The sequence below is a fragment of the Aricia agestis genome, chromosome Z, assembly GCF_905147365.1.
Source record: "Aricia agestis chromosome Z, ilAriAges1.1, whole genome shotgun sequence".
Taxonomy (NCBI): domain Eukaryota; kingdom Metazoa; phylum Arthropoda; class Insecta; order Lepidoptera; family Lycaenidae; genus Aricia; species Aricia agestis.
The window spans coordinates 22,182,376-22,206,124 of record NC_056428.1 but is presented as its reverse complement, the minus strand read 5'-3'; the positions used below and the strand labels follow the sequence as shown (position 1 = coordinate 22,206,124).

At 39.0% G+C, this 23,749-nt stretch overlaps 1 protein-coding gene across 6 annotated transcripts in view; it reads left to right on the top strand.

Moving 5' to 3' along the window:
• Positions 1 to 23,749, top strand: part of LOC121739067 — a 131,344-nt gene that overhangs the window by 9,491 nt on the left and 98,104 nt on the right. For 4 of the 6 annotated variants that reach the window (XM_042131381.1, XM_042131380.1, XM_042131385.1 and 1 more), the window contains 3 exons: positions 6,940 to 7,086; positions 11,179 to 12,462; positions 21,829 to 21,994. In XM_042131381.1, coding sequence (XP_041987315.1) covers positions 6,940 to 7,086; positions 11,179 to 12,462; positions 21,829 to 21,994 — 1,597 coding nt within the window. The remainder of the gene's footprint in view (positions 1 to 6,939; positions 7,087 to 11,178; positions 12,463 to 21,828; positions 21,995 to 23,749) is intronic. The other 2 variants (XM_042131383.1, XM_042131382.1) reach the window with 1 other exon arrangement.

Here is a 23,749-nt window from a genome sequence, read left to right as displayed (position 1 = left end):
GTGGGTGCAGGGCCTCAGTGATACAAAGAAGTACGAAAACAGCAAAAAGGTAAGCTTCAAGATAAGGGGGCGCCACTGTAAAGAAGAGTACGGCGTGGGGAGTGCAAGAACAGTAAAGAAGCTGCTATTCACGCCGCAGAAAATTCGCAAGGAAGACCTGCACGACTGCGCGCACCTGAGGGGCCTTGAAGACCACCTGATATACGAAAATGCGCGCCCGAGAATCCTGCTGGGTCAAGACAACTGGGAGTTGCTGCTGGCCCTCGAGACGAAAACGGGAAGGAGAAACCAGCCGGTCGCATCCCACACACGACTCGGTTGGGTGCTGCACGGATACAGGTCGTCACATACGCAAACTATAGCCTTCTGTGGCCACACAGTAGCCAAAAAAGAGGAGAAGACAGAAGACAATATGGAAAACATGATGAAGAGGTTTTTCGACCTGGAATCACTTGGGATCGAAGCCAGAAAACAGAAAAATGACCCAGAAGAGCGTGCGCTGGAGATACTTAAGAAAACCAGTCGAAGACTTCCTGATGGGCGCTTCGAAACCGCGCTGCTCTGGAAGGACGAGAAGGAAGTCATTCCCAACAACTACAACGATGCCTGGAAGCGTCTCAGGTCCCTGGAAAAGAAGCTGGATCGAGACCCGGGCCTGAAAGAAAAATACGAAGAAAGAATAAACAACCTGCTGGAATCCGGATACGCAGTGCCAGCACAGGAGCCACCGGCAGCAGGGAGAACATGGTACTTACCTCACTTCGCCGTGTGCAACCCAGCGAAACCAAAAATCAGGTTAGTACACGACGCCGCGGCCAGATCCCATGGCCGCAGCCTCAATGACATGCTGCTCTCCGGCCCCGACCTTCTTCAGTCGCTGCCAGGAGTCATCATGAGGTTCCGCCGACACTCTGTGGCGGTAACCGCGGACATCAAGGAGATGTTCATGCGCATCCGCGTCCGGAAAGAAGACCGGGACGCACTCCGCTTCCTGTGGAGAGGTAACGAACGAGAAGAAAAGCCGCAAGAGTACCAGATGGCGTCCCTTATCTTCGGGGCCACGTCATCGCCATGCACGGCTCTGTACGTAAAAAACAAGAATGCAGAAGAGTTCCAGGAAAAATATCCGCGTGCTGTAGCGGAAATCAAGAAGAACCACTACATGGACGACTTCATATCTAGCTTCCCGAGTGAAGAAGAAGCACTGGAGACATCGCAGGAAGTCGACATGGTCCACCGGCACGCCGGGTTCGAGCTGCGAGGCTGGACATCGAATAGCGAAGCCATACGCCGACGTCTCGGGAACGACCGAGACTCCAAGGAGGTCCCTGTGGGAGAAGACTGCGCAGACAAGACGCTGGGAATATGGTGGGAGGCGCATGAAGACCTGCTGCGCTTCAACCTGAACGAGGCGAAGATACCTCGCACCATCATGAGCGAGGAGCGGGCCCCCACGAAGCGTGAAGCCCTCAGTGTCGTGATGTCATTGTTCGACCCGCTCGGACTACTGTCACCGCTCACCATGCCCGCTAAGAAGTTCATGCAGGAGACCTGGAGGTACGGCACCGGATGGGACGAGCCCATACCGGAGCAGCTCGTCCCCAAGTGGACGGCGTGGACAAGAGATCTACAACAAGTAAGAAAAATAAAGATTCCCCGCTGCTACAACCTGCAGCCTGAAATGGTAAGTGAAATGCATACCTTTGTCGACGCAAGTGAAGAAGCATACGCCGCAGCTGTCTACATTCGTATGGTGCGCGAGGACGGAGCAGTACACACGGCGCTCGTGGCAGCCAAAAGCCGCGTAGCCCCGCTGAAGCCGACGTCCATCCCGCGCCTGGAGCTGCAAGCTGCTCTACTGGGTACCCGCCTCGCGAAGACTGTGGAGAAAGAACTAGAAGTCGAGCTGGTAAGGAAAACATACTGGAGCGATTCCCGCACAGTGCTGGCGTGGATACGCGCCGAGCCGCGGGCCTACAAAACGTTCGTCGCGCACCGCCTCGCCGAAATAGAGGAAACAACGAAAGTCAGCGAGTGGCGATGGGTGCCGACGAAAGAAAACGTGGCCGACGACGCGACGCGCGCCACACCCACGGACTTCGGAGCCGCCCACCGATGGTTCAGCGGGCCCGAATTCCTGAAAAAAGAAGAAATATTCTGGCCGAAAGAAGGAAAACCGGCGGAGAAAACGGACACGGGTGAAGAAAAGTGTTTTGTCGCACGATACATCGCGCTACAAGACAGTTTACCCGACATCGAACGCATAGGAAGATGGAAGACGTTGATACGAGCTACAGGTCGTGTACTACAGTTCATTGACCTCTGTCGTTCCCCGCGAGAAACCGTGGCAGCTGTGCGACAACGCACAAAGAAGAATAAAGAAAAGGATGCGGCCTGGGACTCGCGGCGATCGAAGAAAGGAAAATCCGCGACACGAATGGATCCAGTTACGCGAAGAAAATACGTCGCACTCGACGCACAGTACCTCACTCGTGCCGAGGCACTCTGGCTGCGCCGAATGCAAGAAGAATCCTATAGAAAAGAAAGAAAACGAATAGAAGAAAACCGTTCTCCAGCGGCGGGAGACCGCCTCGCCTCGCTGAGTGTCCACCTGGAGGAGGGCCTCATCAAGCTACGGGGTCGAGTAGCAGCCGCAGAAGACATCAGCCGAGAAACCAACAACCCGGTTATCATGGATGGCAGCCACAGGTACACGAAATTATATATCCAACAGATACACGAAGAAATGCATCACGGCGGAGTAGAAGCAACCGTGAACGAGATCCGGCAGAGGTTCTGGGTGACCCGGATACGCCCCACAGTCAAGGGTGTGATCCGGGCCTGCCTGGCCTGCCGCATACGCCGAGCCAAGCCGACGCGTCCGGCCACGGGCGACCTGCCCGTCGCCCGGCTGGCGCACCACGCGCGGCCATACACCTTCACAGGGCTTGACTATTTCGGCCCTGTGGAGGTCACCGTGGGCAGACATCGAGAGAAGAGATGGGTGGCCCTCTTCACATGTCTCACCATGAGGGCCGTCCACCTGGAGGTGGTGACGTCTCTCAGCGCCGACTCCGCCATCGCAGCACTGCGGAGATTCGTCGCCCGACGAGGACAACCGACTGAACTATGGTCGGACAACGCGACCTGCTTCAAGGCCGCCGAGAAGGAGCTACAACAAGAATGGGAAAAGTATAAGAGCGAAGTCAACGCCCGCCGCATCAACTGGCGGTACATCCCTCCGTCCGCCCCCTTCATGGGCGGTGCGTGGGAGCGGCTGGTGCGGAGCGTGAAGGAGTCCCTGCGAGTCACTCTACACGAGCAGCATCCGAGCGACGAGACCCTCTACACACTCCTTGTAGAGGCGGAAAACATCATCAACTCGAGACCACTTACCTATGTCTCGGTTGACCCCGAGGAGCCCGAGGCCTTGACCCCCAACCACATACTGCTGGGGTCGGGCTGCCATGTACCTGCTCCAGGAAGATTCGAAGAAGAAAAGACATCGGCGCGGCAGCTGTGGAAGCGCGCGCAGCACCTGGCAGACGTGTTCTGGCGGAGGTGGGTGAGGGAGTACCTCCCACTCCTCCAGCACCGCCGGGAGCCACATACCCGAGGCTCCGATCCCGCGGTGGGTGACGTCGTTATCATATGCGACTCGAACCTACCGCGCAACATCTGGCCACGCGGGAAGATCAAGAGGACATATCCAGGCAAGGACGGCGTGGTACGGGTCGTGGACGTGGAGACCGCGAACGGCCACGTTCTCCGGCGGCCCACCAAGAAGATCGTCGTGCTACCGGGGGTGTCGCCTGCGCGACCGGCGGGAGAAATGTGCACGACAGACAGTAAATAGTGTATGGACTATGGACATTTCAGTGAAAAATAGTGCCATTCAATGGGATGGGTTTAGAGCCAGTGTGGTAGTGCCGATTTCTGTAACCGAAAAGTGAGGGAGATAGTATACATCTCGAGCGGGCTATCCTTGTCCCAGACAAGGAAGTCCCGTGCGAAAGGGACAGCCAGAGGCGACCGTTATGTCGGGGGGCGGCGAGGTAGTATAAATATAGGAAAAATAGATTTTTACAATTATTTCGGTTACGGAGGTCGGCACGAACATGTTTATTATGTAAAATTATAGCTAAGAGAATTGTACAAATAAAACCAATGTATATTTTGTAAATTAATGTAATTTTCGTGGAAACTCAATAAATTTTCCTTCCAAGGGGGTGAGGCATGGAATGTTCTAGAAGCTGGGTACCGGGGCCGATATAAATATGGGTCGGCCGCCATAGTACGACACTCGCTCTCCAACGTTGCCCAGCTTCGGAACTACTGTGTGCTTGCTACCTGGAACAAAACTGAAAAAGTGTTTAAATTCATCTCCTCATCAAATAGTCATCATCATCATCCTCATTACTACAAGAAACGCTGACCTAGGCGATCTACGGGGAATTAGCGCAAGCTGTCCCCCACAATGGTTATGGTTAAATATGGCGTCTTGATGGCGTCCATTTTTATCTTTAACCAAAGATTTGACATTTTGCATTGTAGATATAGTTAAAGTTACTTATAGGTAAAGTTACAGTTATAGTTAAAGTAAGTTGGTGCAACCCACCCTAAGAATTAAAATTTGGTCGAAATTAATGTATTATTGCTAATTAACGCGATCATAATATCAGAAATACGCGGACGAAGTCGCGTGCAACAATTTGTACGTATTATACAGCTGAAATGTTTGTTTGTTCGTTTGAACTACTAGAACTATATTATAATTATGTAATTTGGCACAGATATAGAGCACTTAGACCAGGAGTGGGCAAGTAATCTTAGGTGGGGTCAGGATACTGTGAATTTTTTTTAATGTAGCTTAAAATATTATTTTAATTAATAAAGCTATGCGTATACCTCATCTATGTATTAATTATTGATACTTGGTTTAAAAAATATTACAATATTTCGCGGTCCGCCTGTTGCCTACCGCTGACCTAGACCATGGGAAACGACAAAGATTTCTTTTGCGGAGAAATGTACGGTTCCCGGGGAGTTCACGGTTTCTATTTACACGGGCGGAGCCACGCAGAACATTTAGTAATGTGAGCGCGACAACGCTGTCAAATGAAATGAAAAAAAATAAAATCGGCGTGTATCGGGCGGGGCCACGCGCAATTTAGTACCGCTAGTTTTTTATTATTTTTGTATGGTCAAATTATAATGTGTACACTACTTACAACATCGTCTCAGTTACGTTCAAAGGAATTTGAAGGAAAAGTTCCCTTAGACTTCTCAGAAAATATTTTTTTTAGTTGATCGACTATTACTCAATAATTTATGTAGTCTTTTTAGCCGTGATAGTTTTCCTTTTAAATTCAGCATATTTCCTACTCCCGTGAATTTTGTCACATTTCCAGGAGCAAACGTTTAGCTGGTAGAAGGGGGGGACACTGGACTCTAACGATTTTTTCCACTTTCAAACTTCATATTTCACAAATGGATCCCTAAATCGGAAAATGATCTATGAGTACTCGTAATATTTAAAAAAAACTATCCAACGGATACGGATAAACGGATGGACGCAAAAAAACAATCATCCCCGCTTGATGTGTGGGGAGGTAACATATATTTTTTAAAATATAACTACCTATCCTGTTTTTAAAGATGTTATATATAATACAATTTTAACGGCATCATTAATATGTGCATTCATGCCGAATTACAGCTTTGTAGGCCGGCCTTATAGTCTCTGAGAAAAAACCGCGTTCAGACAGACGGACGGACAGACCGAAACTATAAGGGTTCCTTGTTGACTACGGAACCCTAAAAACACGTGAATTTAGTTTGTGACGTAAAATCGGAAACTTGTTAATTATGCTGCGGTCACACAGTTAATTATTAAGTATTAATTTACTGTTAATCTACTGACTGCAGTATTGGACTTATCATTTTTAAATAATAGATTCAGAATCTAATATTTGATCATGGTTAGTATTGCTATTAGAAGAAGGAAAGTGTCTGTAATCGCAACATGCCTGAACCTCCGTATTTATTTGGATGAAATTTTATATGCAGATAAATCCTGCGAAAGATAGCGACATATTGCGGGCGACATCTTATTGTTTTATATATTTTGGAAACTCAAAGAATATTAAGTATAAAGACTAAATTTAATTATTTTCGTTCTCAAATTATATTGGGTGCAATATTATAACAACAGTGCAACAGTTTTAGACAAAGTAGAGCTGAAAATTATGACATACTCTTTTACCCTTTTGCACCGAATATATTTTGTTATTTTCGCTATATTTTTATTGTGGCTTAGCGAATTAGAAATCCTAAATTTTGTGTGGTTTTGCCATCGTCGTAGAATATAATAAGTGCTGGTATTCTACCGTATTATTTGTTTGTTTTTCGCTCTCTAGATTTAACATAAAAGTTAGAACATTTATAATTTTAAGGATCGGAAGAACATAACATTTTAGTCTTTGAGCAAAAACCCCAAACAAAACTTTGTGCTGAGAAAGTCATTTTGTAGTTTTCTTCGCTTGCTGTGTTTGGCTTGGCGATTGCATATTAGTTGATAATATGATAGTGAATGTTTTGTTTAATGTCTATTATACTATGTTTTAATATTGCTTGCTTTTATTATATCTGATCGGTGTACAGCACGTTTTTATACCGCCCGATGGGCGGGGACTGTTATCAGTACATGTATGATCGGTTCATAGTTATTTTGCCTCTATGTGTCTATAGTTCGACCTTATTTCGTTACCATAGAGGTGCAAGGAGAAGCAAAATGTTAGCCAATTGTTGATGTGCAGTCTGTTCACAGTTGTTTTGCCTCTGTGTTTCTAAAACACGACCTTATGTCGTTACCGTGAAGCTGGAATGGGAGGCAGAACGATTGCGAACGCAGTGTAAAGCGGGGCTTTCTGTGTGCAGTTGCAAGAGAGCGACTTCGATGAGCGGTCGTTATCGCTCGAGTCTACGGAACCGTCGGAGCGTATGTGCGGTGATTTTTTCAATACAGTGAAAAAGGGCCCCGGTAAGGTCCTCGTCACTGCTATAGAACCACCACCTGAGTTTCAGGTAGGTTCAGCATGGTACAGATTTAAGTAGATTTTGTTCCATTTTTTAATTTTTAAAAGTTTTGTTTTTTGTTTGTACCTACTTACAATTGCAAAGAACTAAAGTTTTAATTGTTTTATTAGTTTATATACCTATTTTTTAAACTTTTAATAAGTTCATGTAATTTTTTATTAGATATTTTTATTCAAGTAAAGAAGTTGAGCTTAAAATAAAACAGATTACTTAAGTGTAAATTTTTACTAGAAAGTCGTTGGAAAAATTTGATGAGTAGGTACATAATAACCAATTTAAGTTGATCGATTGAAACAAAGCGCTTATTTTTCCAAAATTTGAATGTGACTTTATTTAGTTTAGTGTAGGACACAAACACTATCTAAAAATAACACGCTCATAACCTGCAAACATTTGTAGCAGAATTTTGAATGTTCGATGCACGAACTGTGTAAATAACGATATTTTTTTTTACTATTTTCATCGAAAAATAATGTTCGACGTTCATCCCTTCAAATATTGGTGTGCTAGTTCGCGGAGCTTCGTCCGATAACACGATTAAAATACTTTTTGCCCTTAAGGGCACTGGGCAAAAGTCCGAAAAATCCTATCATCAAGTTTGTAACTGAATTTTCGGTGTAAAATTTCTGAGCGAAAATAATAGTTCTCTCTTTTCCTACCTGTCTGCCAGGTGTTATAGATTTTTGAGATGTCTTATGTGAATATTAAAAGTGGCACCAAATGGTTTGTGTAATATTACGCTCGACGCTAACTAGCCAGTTCCTTTGCTTAAAGATATTTTATTTTCCTTTATTAGAAACAAAAAACAGTTACCTACATGTTAGAAATTACCTGAAGTCGTAAACACATATTAACCCACATCATTGTTCACAGATTAATTAAAATCGGCCAAGTGCGAGTTAGACTCTCGCATGAATACCGTCCTAGTGCGAAAATAGGCAAATTTTTTGTGTTTTTTTGTATGGACTCAAACATTTATTTTATTTAAATTTAATTATAAATGATGTTAGAGTATAAATATAATTAAAAATTTTGTGAACATATCAAGTGCCTACCTGTTGCTTAATTGATTACTAGAAATCGCCCAATGGTCGAAATTCGACCTTAAATTTAATTATCTTCTTCTTTTGGCTCCCCTTATAGTATTGACTATTTCAGATTGAATAAAAAGAGCAACAATCCATTTTTAATTTGACAACAGACTTCAACCGCAAACAAAATAGTATAATTCATATATTGTATAGGCTTGTCATTCAAAAAGATGGTAGTGTGCACATTGAAGAGTGTGCAATGTTTTATTTGTTAAAAAAAATGTATGACAAATTATTTGAAAATATCCATAATGTGCAAAATTTCATTCACCTACGTTTCCGCATTTTTCGTCAAAGTTTTTCGTTCGCGTACCCGGCCGTAACCGGCCAAGTGCGAGTTGGACTCGCCCATGAAGGGTTCGGCAGCAGCAATAAGGTTTATTTTTATAACATTAAAAGGTTTTTGCTTTATTTTTATAAATAAATAAAAGTTCGAAAAATCTCAAACTTTCGATTCAAGAAAAATTTATTAAAAAATATAATAATGTCTAAGAAATATATATTTTTTAATTCCCTACCTACCTAAAAATAAAATAAAGTATATTATTTAAGGGGGGTCCCCATACAAGAAACGTGATTTTTTGGCCTTTTTTGCTCGTAATCAATAATAGTAACAGTTAGGCACTTAAAATTTACACAAAATCCTTAATTGTATTTGTACTTTAATAATTAATAATAAAATTAAAATAAGGTAAATGTTTAAGGGTTCCCATACAAAAAACGCAATTTTTGTCTACTTTTGCTAAGATAAAAAAATATATAAACAATATTTTTTTTAAATCTCTATTATTAATAATATTAACTATTGTGTAGAAAATATATATTTCTTAGACATTATTATATTTTTTAATATATTTTTCTTGGATCGAAAGTACCCAAAATTGAGATTTTTCGAACCTTTAAATATTCATATCTTTAAAAATATTAACTTTATCGTGAAAAGTCATAGGACCTTTTTTATTGGTATTTCAATAAAGGATATAAAAAAAAATTGTCCGGTTGAAAAATAACAATTCCCTGCAATTGTTTAAACAGTGTTTGTTTAAACAATATGGCACCGGGTTGCGCCCTGGCAACATGCATTTATATCACCAGGAGGGCAATTTGAAGAGGATCGCATAAAAAAATTGAGGTGGAATAGTTTCCGGTACTCATGCGCCGACTCGTGCTAGTCTATTAAGGATTTTGTGAAAATTTAAAGTGTCTAGCTTTTGCCATTATTGATTACGAGCGAAAAAACTTAAAAAAATCACCCCCCTTAAATATTAATTTTATTGCGTTTTTAGTATTTGTTGTTATAGCGGCAACACAAATACACAATCTGTGAAAATTTCAGAACTCTAGCTATAGTGGTTCTTGAGTTACAGCCTGGAGACAGACGGACAGACATCGAAGTCTTAGTAATAGAGTCCCGTTGTCACCCTTTAAGTACGGAACCCTAAAAATGTATATTAGAAACCTCAATATGATTTTTGAAGATCTATCCATCCTCACACGCATAGGTTAGATGAAAATATATTTTTTGTTTCAGCTGTTGTACCTATGAGGATGGGGACCCCTAAAATTTTTAATAATTTTTTCCATTTTTGTATCAAAATCTTAATGCGGTTTACATACCACATCTACTTACACAATTTTAATAGTATAGATCTTATAGTTTCGGAGAAAAGTGGTTGTGACATACGGACGGACAGACAGATAGACAGACAGACATGACGAATCTATAAGGGTTCCGTTTTTTCCCATTTGGCTACGGAACCCTAAAAATTGGCGAGTTGGACTCGCGCACGAAGGGTTCCTCACCTTTACAGAGCGAAAATAGAAAAAAAAATTGGAGCCACCCTTAAATATTTGTTTTATTTAAATTTTTTATTATTAATTTTATTAAAATACACATGCAATTTGTCATTTGTAAAACTTTCAAGCCGTTAACATTAATGATTTCGAGCAAAAAGGAAAAAAAAACACGGTTGTTGTATGGGAGCCCTACTTAAATATTAATTTTATTTTGTTTTTAGTATTTGCTGTTATAGCGGCAACAGAAATACGCAATCTGTGAAAATTTTAGAAGTGTAGCTATAGCGGTTCTTGAGATATAGCCTGGAGACAGACATGCAGACAGACATCGAAGTCTCAGTAATTTTTACCTTAAAAATTAAAAAAAACACGTTTCATATGACGGCAGTAGTCAATAAAAATCTGACGATAATTATTAATTAATGTTCAAATTGGAATACATCTCGAAGTTGGCTCTACTGTAATTTTAATGAAAATTAATTATGGTTGTTACAATTTAAAAAAATAAACAAGTTTTAAATGTTGTTACACGAACTGTAACTTTATAATTTGACGAGCTTTTGCCCGCAGCTTCGCTCGCGTTATAAAGTATTATTATAAACAAAATTTCATCCCCTATTTGAACCCCTTGGGGTTGGAATTTATCAAAATCCTTTCTTAGCGGATGCCTACGTCATAACATCTATCTGCATGCCAAATTTCAGCCCGATCCGTCCAGTGGTTTGGGCTGTGCGTTGATAGATCACTATGTCAATCCGTCAGTCAGTCACCTTTGAGTTTTATTATAATTTGATATCGAATTTTGCAAAGTCTCAAAATATAGTCTCAATACATAATGTGGATTTTGTCACATCCATCAATTAGGATTATACCTACCCATATTGCAGAAGGATTTCTAATATAAATGAAATATTACATCCATCGAAAAACATTAAAAAGCTTGCCACCTAGGGAGCGAACAAATCCTAAAAAAAGTTGTTTTAAAAGCATATAACAATCAAAACGGTATGCTTCGAACACTATGTAGTTATTAGTTTAACTATCTATAATATATTTGTTTTATGTTTCGTTCGCCTTACGTTTTATTCATTTAATCAATACATTTTTTCATTTTCAATTATTGGATGTAAAAAGTAATATTGCTTTATTTTAATGTGGTTGATGAAATTTTGATTAATTTTATTTGTTTCAGGATACCCCGGTCCCGTCGTTAGTGGACTGTGTGCCGACTTTTGTTGGGTCACAAACTAAATGTTTGGCTGTGTGTGTGCCTCCATCTGTTGTTTTTACCAATGATAATGTTAGTAGTAAAACATCGAGCTTAGATTTTGCGATGACCGCAAACCATATTTCGCCATTGTACCCCAGAAAACTCAAACCAGATACACTTTACGAGAGGAGACAGTGCTTAAATCACAGATTCGCTAGTCCGAGACTCCTCCACCTCAGCCCTTGTAGGGCGAACAGACCTTCGTCTAGGAACTCCCTTTCTTCCCGTTTATCCAGTAGTCACAACTCGTTAGTAACCCAATTCCAAGTGGACGACTCTAGTTTTATAACGCAAGCTATCTCCCATGACACGCTATCCGCAAAGACGTCTGACATCACGGACATGTACAATGTCCCCTTCGATAGTGATATTTATGCCGTTCCTATTGATATGGTCCGACCTAGTCACAGCAATATAAGAGCTAAAGCGAAAAAGCCGCCGAGGAACAACAAGAGACGCGGTAAGAGCACGCCGCAAAACATAGGCGCCAACAACTTGGGATCGGACCGAACGTACAAACCCAAGGAGACAAGACATAAAGATTCCAAGACGAAAAGGCACAGCCTGCCCAGCTCGTCCTGCAAGAAAAGCGTCACCGACTCGGATACGGATTCCCTCCATCTCACTCTGAGAGAGATGAGGAAGTACTTGCATACTTTGTATTCCAGCTCGAGTGATTCCGAGTGTAGGAATACAATGAGTAAAAAGAACAACACGATAATAACGAACGTAGGTATCCATGTCAGGCCAAATAAAGACGCCGGTACCGCTGTGTTCCTGAAAGATAGCAACGAGATATCCAAGTCCGTAGAAACAAACAACAACAACAACCACAGAAAAACGAACAAGAACACGGTCAGTATGAATGTAAAGAACAAGAAACATAAAGAGAACATACCGAAAGATACGATAATCGAGGATAAAGATGCCAAAGGGAAGAAAGCTAACCAGGGTACCAAAGTGAAAATGTCGCCAGTTAAGATGCTATCGATGAATTTGAAGCAGAGCTTTTGTAATTTATTTCGTTGGCGAAGGTCTAGTGATAATGAGAGCGTGGAAAGGATCGGAAGTAATTCTCCGCCGGCGGCAGTCCGGAGGGCTCTGCCACCCTTACCGCAGTCCCCGCACGCCTCCAACTCTCGAAGAGCTGCCAACGAAGAGGAGACCATACTGGACTTTGCTACCTCTATTCAGAGAGTAAAAGATGTAAGTTGTCATTTTTCATTCCTGATTACCTCTTGCTCGATGATCTACCAAGTCAGGTGAGGCCTAGTGCTAGTAGCAAAATTAGAAATACTTAGTTCTAGTGTCCTTAGTTCTTATTTCAACTCCCAAGTCTGCTTATTATAGGGATTAATTGGAAGTCTATCATAGTCTTTGTAAAATTGATGGCCTCGGAGTAATTGGAAAGCAATATATTTTTATAGGCAAATAGTATGGAGGACGAAGCAGACTTAATATTAATAAGGCGCATTGCAAGTATTGCATTGCATCGCGAGCAGCATTTGTTATTATTTAATAATTACATATTTTATGACAAGCTTCTTGAGATATTATGCGTTTATGACAAAGAATATAGGAGTTCCTCTTTTATTTACCCTCAGCTATTACTTTTATAACGAACGATCTTTTAAGGAAGTAATAGAAATAAATATTATTTTTGAGAAAAAATATAATATTTTATCGTGAATCTTTCTGCGTTTGTAAAATTATTGTGAAAAGTATTTTATTGTAGTTTTTTTCATTGGTTAACGAATATTAAATTTATTTTAAAAAATCGACTAAGTGCGAGTTGGACTCGCCCATGAAGGGTTTCGCAGCAGTAATAAGGTTTATTTTTATGAAATTAAAGGGCTTTTGATTTATTTTTGTATTTCAGTTGATTTAATAAAAGTTAAATTAAGGTTTACCATTTATGTATAAAAAACTACTTGCTAGATCTCGTTCAAACCAATTTTCGTTGGTAGTTTTATAGTAATGTACATCATATAATATTTTTTTGACTTATCATGCTTCTACTTCAGAAGTTAGAGGGAGGGGGACACACATTTTACCACTTTGGAAGAATATCTCTCGCAAACTATTCAGGTTAGAAAAAAAAAAAAAGATATTTTCAAGATGATTTTTGAAGACCTATCCATAGATAAACCACACGCATAGGTTGGATATTTTTTTTTGTTTCAGTTGTACTCATATTAAAAAATTTAGGGATACCTATTATACCCTTAAATTTTTTAAATAATTTTTCCATTTTTGTATCAAAATCTTAATGCGGTTCACAGACTACATCTACTTACCAAGTTTCAATAGTATAGCTACTTGTACTATTATCTATTCTGTGGTATAACTCTTATAGTTTCAGACAAAAGTGACTCTGAGATACGGACGAACAGACAGACCCCAAGCAGCAAATGGACGTGCTATAATGGTCGAGAGCACGTTCTTGTTTTCGCTTTAAGTTCTATAAAAGTTCTTAAAACAGTCGAGTAAAAGTGCTGTAAACGTTTACTCGACGCGAAAAAGGCGCAAATTATTCAGACTAAAGTCCTATTAAAGTGGAATAAGCGCTGAGTAAGCAACAAAAAGATGCTGTAAGATTTGAGTAAAAGTGGTAGAAAACACTAAAAGAGTTTTAAGAGTAACCAAAATGCGTATATAGGATATTTAGTTCAATAAACGCAATTGATTTGCTATTATACAGATAAAGTGTGCTATAATAGCAGACGAATTGCTTTTATTCTCCTTTTTAGTTCTATAACAGCGAATAGAATGCTTTTACTCGACAAATTAGTGCTGTAAAGAGTGCGAGCTTGTGTGCTACATAAATTTAATGTAAAAAAATTATAGTTATTAAACTACATCTCAATCCTTATTTATATTATCAAGTTTTTGAGAAATCAATATGTGATTATTTTTACTGTTCGTGTAGCTACTCCAAAACATCATGCGCAACAAGCTTTATTGATAAACCCAAAGGCATTTTTACATAAACATTCATGTGCTGCCTATTTTCTTAAATTTGAAGACTAATTAATATAATTAAATTTACTTAAAATATATTTTTTTACTGCCATTGTCCACATTGATAATCTAGTTGCAGTTACAGCTAACTTATTCCATTAAAAGTCGAGTAAGAGTGCTGGTCACCACATTTATAGCACAAGGTGTCGCCATGATAACAGGATTTAGGGTTCGCTTCGTAAATATCGTATAACAGCTCTTAATTACACTACAGCTCCTATACGAACGTTTTTAATTCTACTATAAGAGTTAGTCTGTAAGCGTGCAGTAACAGCAGCAATGTTGCCATAAGCAATTCGATTGCGTTTATAGAGCTTTTATAGAAACATAAAAGATAGCTGAGTAACGGCTGTATAAAAGCACCCAATTCAGTGAATCATCTATTCTACAGCTATTATACGACTGTTAGAGATCAAACGATCGAATAATGAGTATTTTAGCCATATTAATTCAGCATCTGCTAAAAGGTGGAGTAAAAGGGCTAAAACATAGTGCTGTAAACGTTTATTCGACGTCCTTAAAGCACAAATTAGCAAATATTGCCAAATAGTCGAGATAACCGCTATTATACGATAAATAGGTGTTTTATGAACGGTTACCCGGCTCTTATACGATTAAAGGCTGAGTAAAAAAATCCTTATTCGACTGTTTTGCTGCTTGGGACATGACGAATCATTAAGGGTTCCGTTTTTGCCATTTGGCTACGGAACCCTAAAAGTGCCAGCAAGATGATTATAGTTCCTTAGGTAAGACGAATCTAGTTCAGGCTACGAAATATTTAACTCGCGATCCTCTGAACGTGCAAGTTTATAATTGAATAAAACTAACAATAGAAGAAAATTATTGGAGAAGTTCACAGGAACAGAAGTTAAAACCAACGATACAAATTAATTAAAAAGTTGAGTGAAGACGAACACTTAATTGGAGGGTTACAAAATTATTTTAGTTAGGGTACGTGAAGCTGATCCGAGTTTGAAGAAACGTAGTTTTGGGTTACACATGTACCCTATTACGTCACAGCTTTAGGGGCAAGGGGGATCATACCAAATTTGATAATACATTTATAAATGTTAAAGGTATGTGGATGTAATATTATGTGGATGGCCGTTTTTATTGTTAGACCTATATTTACCACGCGGTTTATAAGGTGTAGTAAAATAAATTTTCGACTCGTGGACTAAAATTTATTAAGCCTAAGTAACTAAACTGTAATCAAATAAAGGTTTTAATACATTAATTATCTGTCAAACTCTTCATTGAAGTTCAAACAACTAATTAAGGTCTCTGAGTGCAACCGTAATGCTGCCTTTCCACCAGAGCTGAGCGGAGCTGTGTTGTGAGGAATGTGTTTTTGAAAACCAATAGAATCGCTTCAATGACATGATTTTGCCGTGACATCGCTCAGCGCGGCGATGCTATTGGTTCTCAAAAACACATTCCTCGCAACATAGCTCTCCGCTCAGCTCTGGTGGAAACGCAACCTAAGAGTAGTTACTCCGGAAAGTTATATGTGTCTAAAGAGTTCAGTCAGTGAATTAATGCCACCAAAAATATGAAAATATGCAAAAAGGACAGCCAAGTCTATCAATGCGATTTTATATCGTAAAAAGTTTCCAGACCATATTCAAGCCAAATCTTCTTTTCAGTGGCTGTATCAATAGTTTTCTTTATTTTAAAGTTATTATTATTATAGTGACTTGACTGTGAGCACAAGAGAAACAAAATATAAAATTTCATATTGGGAGGAGTTGATACCGCAAGCGTAAAGTGTTCTTAAGACGTGTGAATCGGTGCATGTGGATGGTGCCCATTAAATCCAATTATTAGTCGCAAATTCACATTATTATTTAGATAACAACTCATCAGTATGTAATTCGTATGTAATTATATTTGTATATAAATAAAATATTTGTATGTAATTCGAGTTTCGACACAGCAAGTACAGCTTTTCAAGCTCATTGCCAAGTTACTATAAGAATTATAAAATCAAGAAAACTTATTTTACTGTCAATAAATTATAAATAAATTAAACAAATGCCTGAAAATATATAAGGGGGCTCCCATACAAAAAACTCAATTTTTTGTCTACTTTCGCTCTATACCGGTACGGAACCCAAAGTGCGCGAGTTCGACTCGTACTTGGCCGACTTTTTTGTTCTATATCAAAAATGGCAACAGGTAGATTGCTTGGACTTGGATTTTTCTCCAAGTCTTTAGTTATTTGTGTAATTTAATATTTAATAATAATATTGAAATAAAAAAAAAATAAGGGGGGCTCCCTTACAAGAAAACACAATTTTTGGCCTAATTTTGCTCTATAGTGGTACGGAACCCTTCGTGCGTGAGTCCGACTAGCACTTGGCCGATTATTACATATTTTCATGTTTTTTGTTGGATTCTTTAGGAGGGAAGTACGAAGTTCACGGGGTCTAGTCATTGTCAACAAAATAGGTTTATCCAAACTTAAAGAAATCTACACCAAGATGTTGGTGTAGATTTTTTTTGTGTTCTGACTTCTGATTATTCTTATTTCTTATAAGCGTTGAGGTACATGTTCATTTTTTTAGATTTCCAGAAAATATATAAATATCTACAAACGGATCGCTTCCTGATCGATTGCCTTAATTAAAATTTAGAACTTAGACAAGAGCTACGTACTCGTAATTATACAGATCGACTTAGGGCCGCGCCACACAGGAAGGGCAGCGGCGAGGCGAGCACTTTCAGTGTCATATGATTTTACCAACGAAGTCTACGGCCACGGGCGGCCGTAGACTTTTTAAGCGATACTATGTATTACAATAATGAAGATAAAGTTTAAAATCATATGATACTGAAAGTGCTCGCATCGCCACTGCCATTCTGGTGTAGAGCGGCCCTTACACTCATCAATGAGATCTAGGGTTTTAAATTCATTTATGATACCAGAAATGCTCACCGTTTGATTTGTAGTGTGAAAATTCCACGGCTGAACTGAATACTCGACTGTTAACTATGTCTTCGAAGTATTTCCAACTTACGTGTGATATACAGATAGTTGTCTGACACGCTAGTTCATACATTGCTAGAGCTCGTCTTGAAGCCTAAGAGCCAGTCCACACGGCGCGTTACATCAGGCGTCCCGCGTCAGCGTTGCGTCGACGCAGCGCTACCGTTGCGATTTGCGTTGTTTTACATTCAAATAACTATGGTGTTTACATGTCATATCCGTCATGTATACGTGGCGCGCTGCTGTCACAATGCAGCGCGCCACGTATACATGACGGACAGCAGCGGGCAGCCCCCGAGACGAAGCAGGAAGGGGTGTTGACGTCAAGACTGCTTCGTAATAACGCTGCGATGACGCAGCGCCCGTGTGGCCGGCTACTGTGCGTCGAACGGCAGCGCTGCGTTGACGCAACGCCCGTGTGGACAGGCTCTAAGGGTCAATTCAGACAGCAACGCGACCCGTAGATGCATTTCTAAATTTGTATAGATTTGACAGATTTGCAAGACAGATTAAGTACTTTAGAAATGCATCGACGCGTCGCGTTGCGGTCTGAATTGACCTTAACTCCTGGATGCTAAAAACTTTCAACAAGCGACAGCGGACCTATGTGAAGTGGTAACTTGCATGATGCTTACGATGTGGTGTTGCATTTGCATGTCGCTTTGAAATGTGCGCATATGCAGAGATCTCCCGCAAATGCGTGCACACAAATTTCTTTGCGGATTGTATATTTTGTAATGAACATTTTATTTTGTCGCGGCATTAAAATTCAAGTGCCCAAGATATGAATTGGGGGGTCGATGCAAAATCGGCAAAGTTTAAGAGCGCATGCATTGAAAAGGATCGAATTTTAAAGAGACTCGATGAAGACTCAGTTGGTTAACAGCTTTTAATGGCGGAGACAATAAGGTACGGCTTGTCATATCCATCTTGCAAATTTTCCACAACTTTTTTTTATCGAAAGACCTGGAAATAAAAGACATAATATTACTGACGGGTAAAAAACTAAAGAATAACTCTATATATTTTCATAGCCCGCATACACTTTTACCTAGCCTTTTCGTGGTACATAATCGACCTAAGCCTTCAAAGTTTGATTTACCTACATGTAACACTCCCCGTACTTCAAAAGCACTATAAGAGGCTTAACTCTGCTTGCATTTTGCGTACATTGAAATGTTATTCATATTCACCATGTTTTCACGTATCCATTCGGAAAACCAATAGCGGCCGGTGGTGTAACGTATTTGTAACAAAAAACCTTTTCCATCTATAAAATAGAACAAAGGAAGGATTAAATCTACGTTAAAATATAAAGTATTAACCGCAGAGTTTATTCATTTTCTATTGAAATTGTTTAAAAGGATGTATATTTACGAACAAAACGATTGGTGATAAACACCAGGTATATCTACAATTTAAATCAACTTTCAGAACGTTTTTCCCTCACCCGACTACAGTGAAACGAAAAGGATAATGATTTCCTACCAACCTATCTGTCTAATGTTCTATAGTCTATACCAGTAAAAATGTGATAATAATGTATTTGTGACTTACGTAACTAGCAAATTTTGTTTCAATGTTTTAGAAAGTACATTTTTTACGATACAAAAAATTGGAAGTCAACTAAATTTTTTTGTGTGTCTGTTTAGGCCGTGATCACTGGAAAGATTTTGACAAGACTTTCACGGTCTCTATGTCTAATTTCATTGGAAGTACCTTAGCATTATTTTATTAACATTATAATGTTTATATATTTTACATCTGTAAGGGGCAGGGCCCTTCCACGCGACGTTTTTTTACGCTCGTTTGTATCGATACAATGCAAGTTGAACGCTCAGCAAACGGAAGGAAGCTGATACGATTCACACTTTATATCTGCCAAAACGCGATGAAAACACGCAGAAGATGCTCATCAGAAACGCGCGTCGTCACTGCGCAAAAAATACGTCGTGTGGAAAGGCCCTTAGGTAGACACAGCTCCTCCCTTAGGTAGAAAGCCTATACAGGGTGTAACAAAAATAAGTGATAATACTTTAAGATGTGTACGTGTTCCTTGTAGAGAGTTCACTGTGAAAGTAGCAGCGCTGAAAGAACGATTTTTTTTTACTTTTGTATCCAGGGGAAACTCGTGAGTCGTGACGCTCGGTCCCATGCCCATACAAAAGTGAAAAAAATGTTTCGTCTTTCAGAGCTGCTACTTTCACAGTGAACTCTCTACAAGGAACACTTACACACCCTAAAGTATTATCACTTATTTTTGTTACACCCTGTATTTAAATAAAAATGAATTTTCAATTGATGGTGAAAATCCAGAGAAGGTTTATACAAAGTTCACCGGGTCGATCTCAAATCTTTATAATATTTTGTTAGATGACCCCGTGAACTTTGTATAAACCTTCCCTAGATTTTCACCATTAATTGAAAATTAATTTTTATTTATACAGCATTTTTCTAAGATTATAAAATAAGATAAGGATATCACCCTGATCTTATTTTATAATCTTAGAAAAATCCTCTTTAGGTACCCGATTGATATAATAAATAATTACTATATAAGCGTAGACTTACAATTTAAACAAAATGTAGCTGAAGAAAATATGTTTTCCGCTGCGAACTCACGAAAATGAAAAACTTTACAAGCTAAAGTTAATATCTCGATGCAGTTATAAAGTTTCGCTTACTCGACGTTTAATATGAAGTACAAAAGTAATGCTCTTTTACAGTTTAAGTCTTGAAGGTGTTGATTTAATATCTATACTGCAAACAAATAAAACTTAAATATTTTATAATTTTATGAAACTTTAAAATTAATAAAGCAATGGGCATTGTCCAAAAACAATCACATGTACTTTTTATATTTTTTTTCGTTAAAATAGGGTATTTTAAGAATGTAAATTAAATAATTTTGAAATTCATTGGCTAGTTTTTTCTCAATAAATTTTTAAAGTTCGCTCTGACGTCATCATCGGCGGCCAAATAACCTCTGCAGTATATTTTAAATTTCCTTTCAATCTTATTTATAATGGCTGGTTCGTCAAATAACTTGCATTTGACGAACCAGCCATTATAAATAAGATATATATCATTATGTGAAAGCTGATACGAGAAGCTTACCAAAAGTTCGAAACGTAATGTTGGTCGAATTTATTGCTAATTTAACGCCATTGAAGGTCAAACAAAGGTTAAACATATATGTTCAAAAATATAAGAAATTAATGGGTATTTTTTTCGTTTATATACTTACATACAGAAAAACGATCCTCGAAATGTTTTTGTAATGAGCTTCTAGCTCTCTACGTAATACATATACATAATGCTATAGAATATAGATAGATAATAATCAAAATGAATGAATACTGCAAATTACAACTAATATTAATATACTCATCTAAAAACCATCACGATTTAAAGTCGACAGCTAAGACCAAAAAAGTGTTATATTCTTGCGATATTTATAAACCTAGTACATACTATTCCGAAGTTGGATTACTAAAAACCGGTTAAAACTCGTAAACATCCCTTTGAACAACAGTATTGATAAAAAGGTGCATCCTATTTACGCTTTAAACACGTGATGCCTCTTATCCAAGAGCTTAATTATATGCTATAATTAATATTAATACAAAACCGCACGGCTCGGTATCATTTCATGCCACTGCATTGCACTACATGTAAATGGCAGTATTTTTATTATATATGTAAAAGGATTAAAGGTTGCATTGGTACCTTATGGATTTGGCTTTAAGTTAACCATAGAAATAATATCTTATGTTGTCGCTCTTGTTCTTCGTATTACGACGGATATATCTATGAGTCTAGATTTAGTCTAGACATAGTTTTAACCAAAGTGCAAGTTGAGGTAGAAACGAAGATTATTTTTGTTTTGTATTGATAGTGATTTGATACTAATTGATTATTATGAATTAATTTTACAAGTCTTCTCCGCACCCGGCACCGGCCGTAATTTCGTTTAGGTTATGTCACTCGCGTGAGCACTCGCTGTCGCGTGCGCGTCGACGACCTGCGATCGAAGCGACAATGGACGATTAGCTATGTCCACAGTCCACACATGCGCTTTCGTCTTCAATTTTCGTCATCTTCTTGCATTCACTTTTCGTTTTGGCGCATTCAATAATTGAATGCGTCAACGAACCTAACGCCAACATTGTCATTTTTGTTTTTTGGATACGGTCAGAGGGCATGCGTTGCGGGCATGCCTCACGTTCGCTGTTGACTGCGCTATAACGCATGCCCTTGACGAACAGAAAAAGGCACTGTGTGGCCAAAGCAGATTGATAATCTTCTATTATAATGTCGGACAAACAATTGAATTAAAATACTGTTTCACCATTTCCTGATAAGCGTCGGATAAGCTATCCACAACTTAGACTGACAGATAGAGTATGGTGTATTTGTCAAGTAAGTAGTGGATATCCTATCCGGAACTAATAACTTCCTAATAAGGAAGTGGTGAAACAGGCCATAAGTATAAAAAATCGATTAAAAAGCTGAAGTTGAAGGCCCTTTAAAATTCCACTAAAATTGACCAATCTTTTCAGTATGGATGGTACTGGGGTCCGATTTCGGTGGAGGCAGCAGAGAAGATTCTCTCTAACGAGCCAGACGGGTCCTTCATAGTCAGAGACAGTAGCGACGACCACTACATCTTCACGCTGACTTTCAAGTTGAACGGACTACGGCATGTCAGGATAGAACATGATCAGGGTAAGTGGTTTCTGTACCTACTGCACTAACTCCCGCACTCAGAGTAGAACATTGATTACTTAAATGTAATTAACTAATTAACTATAAATTTTGACATAAGCCCCAACATTATCTGTCAAACTCTTCATTAAATTGAAGGGTAATCATATAATTAAATGTCTCTGAGTGCAGCCGTCAGAGACGAACATGAGAGTTGTTGAAATTCTCGCCACATTTGCCACCAGGTAGCGCGATGTAGCCGTCGGGTCTATCGTGTCAAACTGTAATTTATTATTTAACTAGTAAATTGTCATGATACCTGTCGTATGTCACGATATAGCTGTTAAGTGTCACGATAAAATGTCTATTTGACGCCGATGACGAATAAGCCCTAAAATAATGCTCTAAAATAAATTTGATAAAGCATCACCGATAGATTGCATTATAAATTACACACATTTTAAAATACATGCACCGAACGACCATCGCATAGAAAAACCTGGAAATTTAATTTATTACACAACCGCTCTCAGGAAGGAAGTCTAGATAATAAACTCAATTATTGTGTAAAATATTCAAAGCAAAGATCGACGCTTTTACAAATATTATTGTTTACACGAGGTAAGTGTTTCGTTTACATTGAAAACTTGAATAGCTAGGAAAACCTCTGAATGCGAGCGTAAAATTGTTAGGAAAAGATTCCACTTTCTTAGTTTCCACGCGGCCTTTTGCAAACTCTATATTATGTTATAAAGTATATATAATGTTATCTTTACTTATAATATTATAAATGCGAATGTAGGTCTGTCTCCTTCCCTTCACACATAAACGGCTTAACAGATTTAGATGAAATTTGGTATTTAAATATTTTGAGGGACGGAAAATGACATTGGATAGTTTCTATTGCTACATGGACTACATGAAACTTACAGCCGCACTCTAAATTTATTATTATATAATACAATTATGATTTATATAATAAAATTCATTTTCTATCAAACACTTCATTAGATTAAAGTAATCATTAAATGTCTCATAAAGCTGCCGTTAGCTATACTTTTCTATTTAGAAGATTTATATTTAAACTACATGAGAGCTATTTCTATCCGCTGAAACATTTCCACAAACGAAAAACGGTGATGAATCCAGATTCATCGTAACGTAAAATGCTTTGTAGACGAGTTTGTCCACTGCCGACGTAAACGGGACGTCACCGACAAAAATTCAAATAAAATATCATTTTATGATCTAGGCTGTAGGTTTTTTCTATCGACATTGGTCTAGCCACTCATGCCGCCTCTGATCTGTAATGGCGTAGAGCAAAATGAAACCTATAGCCTAGGCCGAACCTTACCTTGTCAACGTGCCTCTTTTCTGAAATTCTTTACTGATGTTATAGACGTGCCATCAAATAATATTTTTCTTTGTAATCCTGATGCGTATTTAAAAACGCCCTAACCCTAACTTGGCGCTTTTGTAGAATAATCACTATGGTACTTTTGTGACTGCTCAAGTGGCATGCGTGCTATTGGTTCGCCATCCTTGGCCTAGGTCATGAAGTGATATTTTATTAGAATTTCTGTCGGCGACGTCCCGACAGCGGCGGTGGAAAATCGGGCTTACAACCTGTCAATAATACGTCCTATCAATTTTGTTCCAGCCAAAGAACTTGTAACAATAAAATGCTGTATGGATTCTTTCGAATGTTGTGAATCTAGTCACAATATATTTAGATAGTGACTGATGACGACCGCAACGCCGTCGTGCCAAATTTCA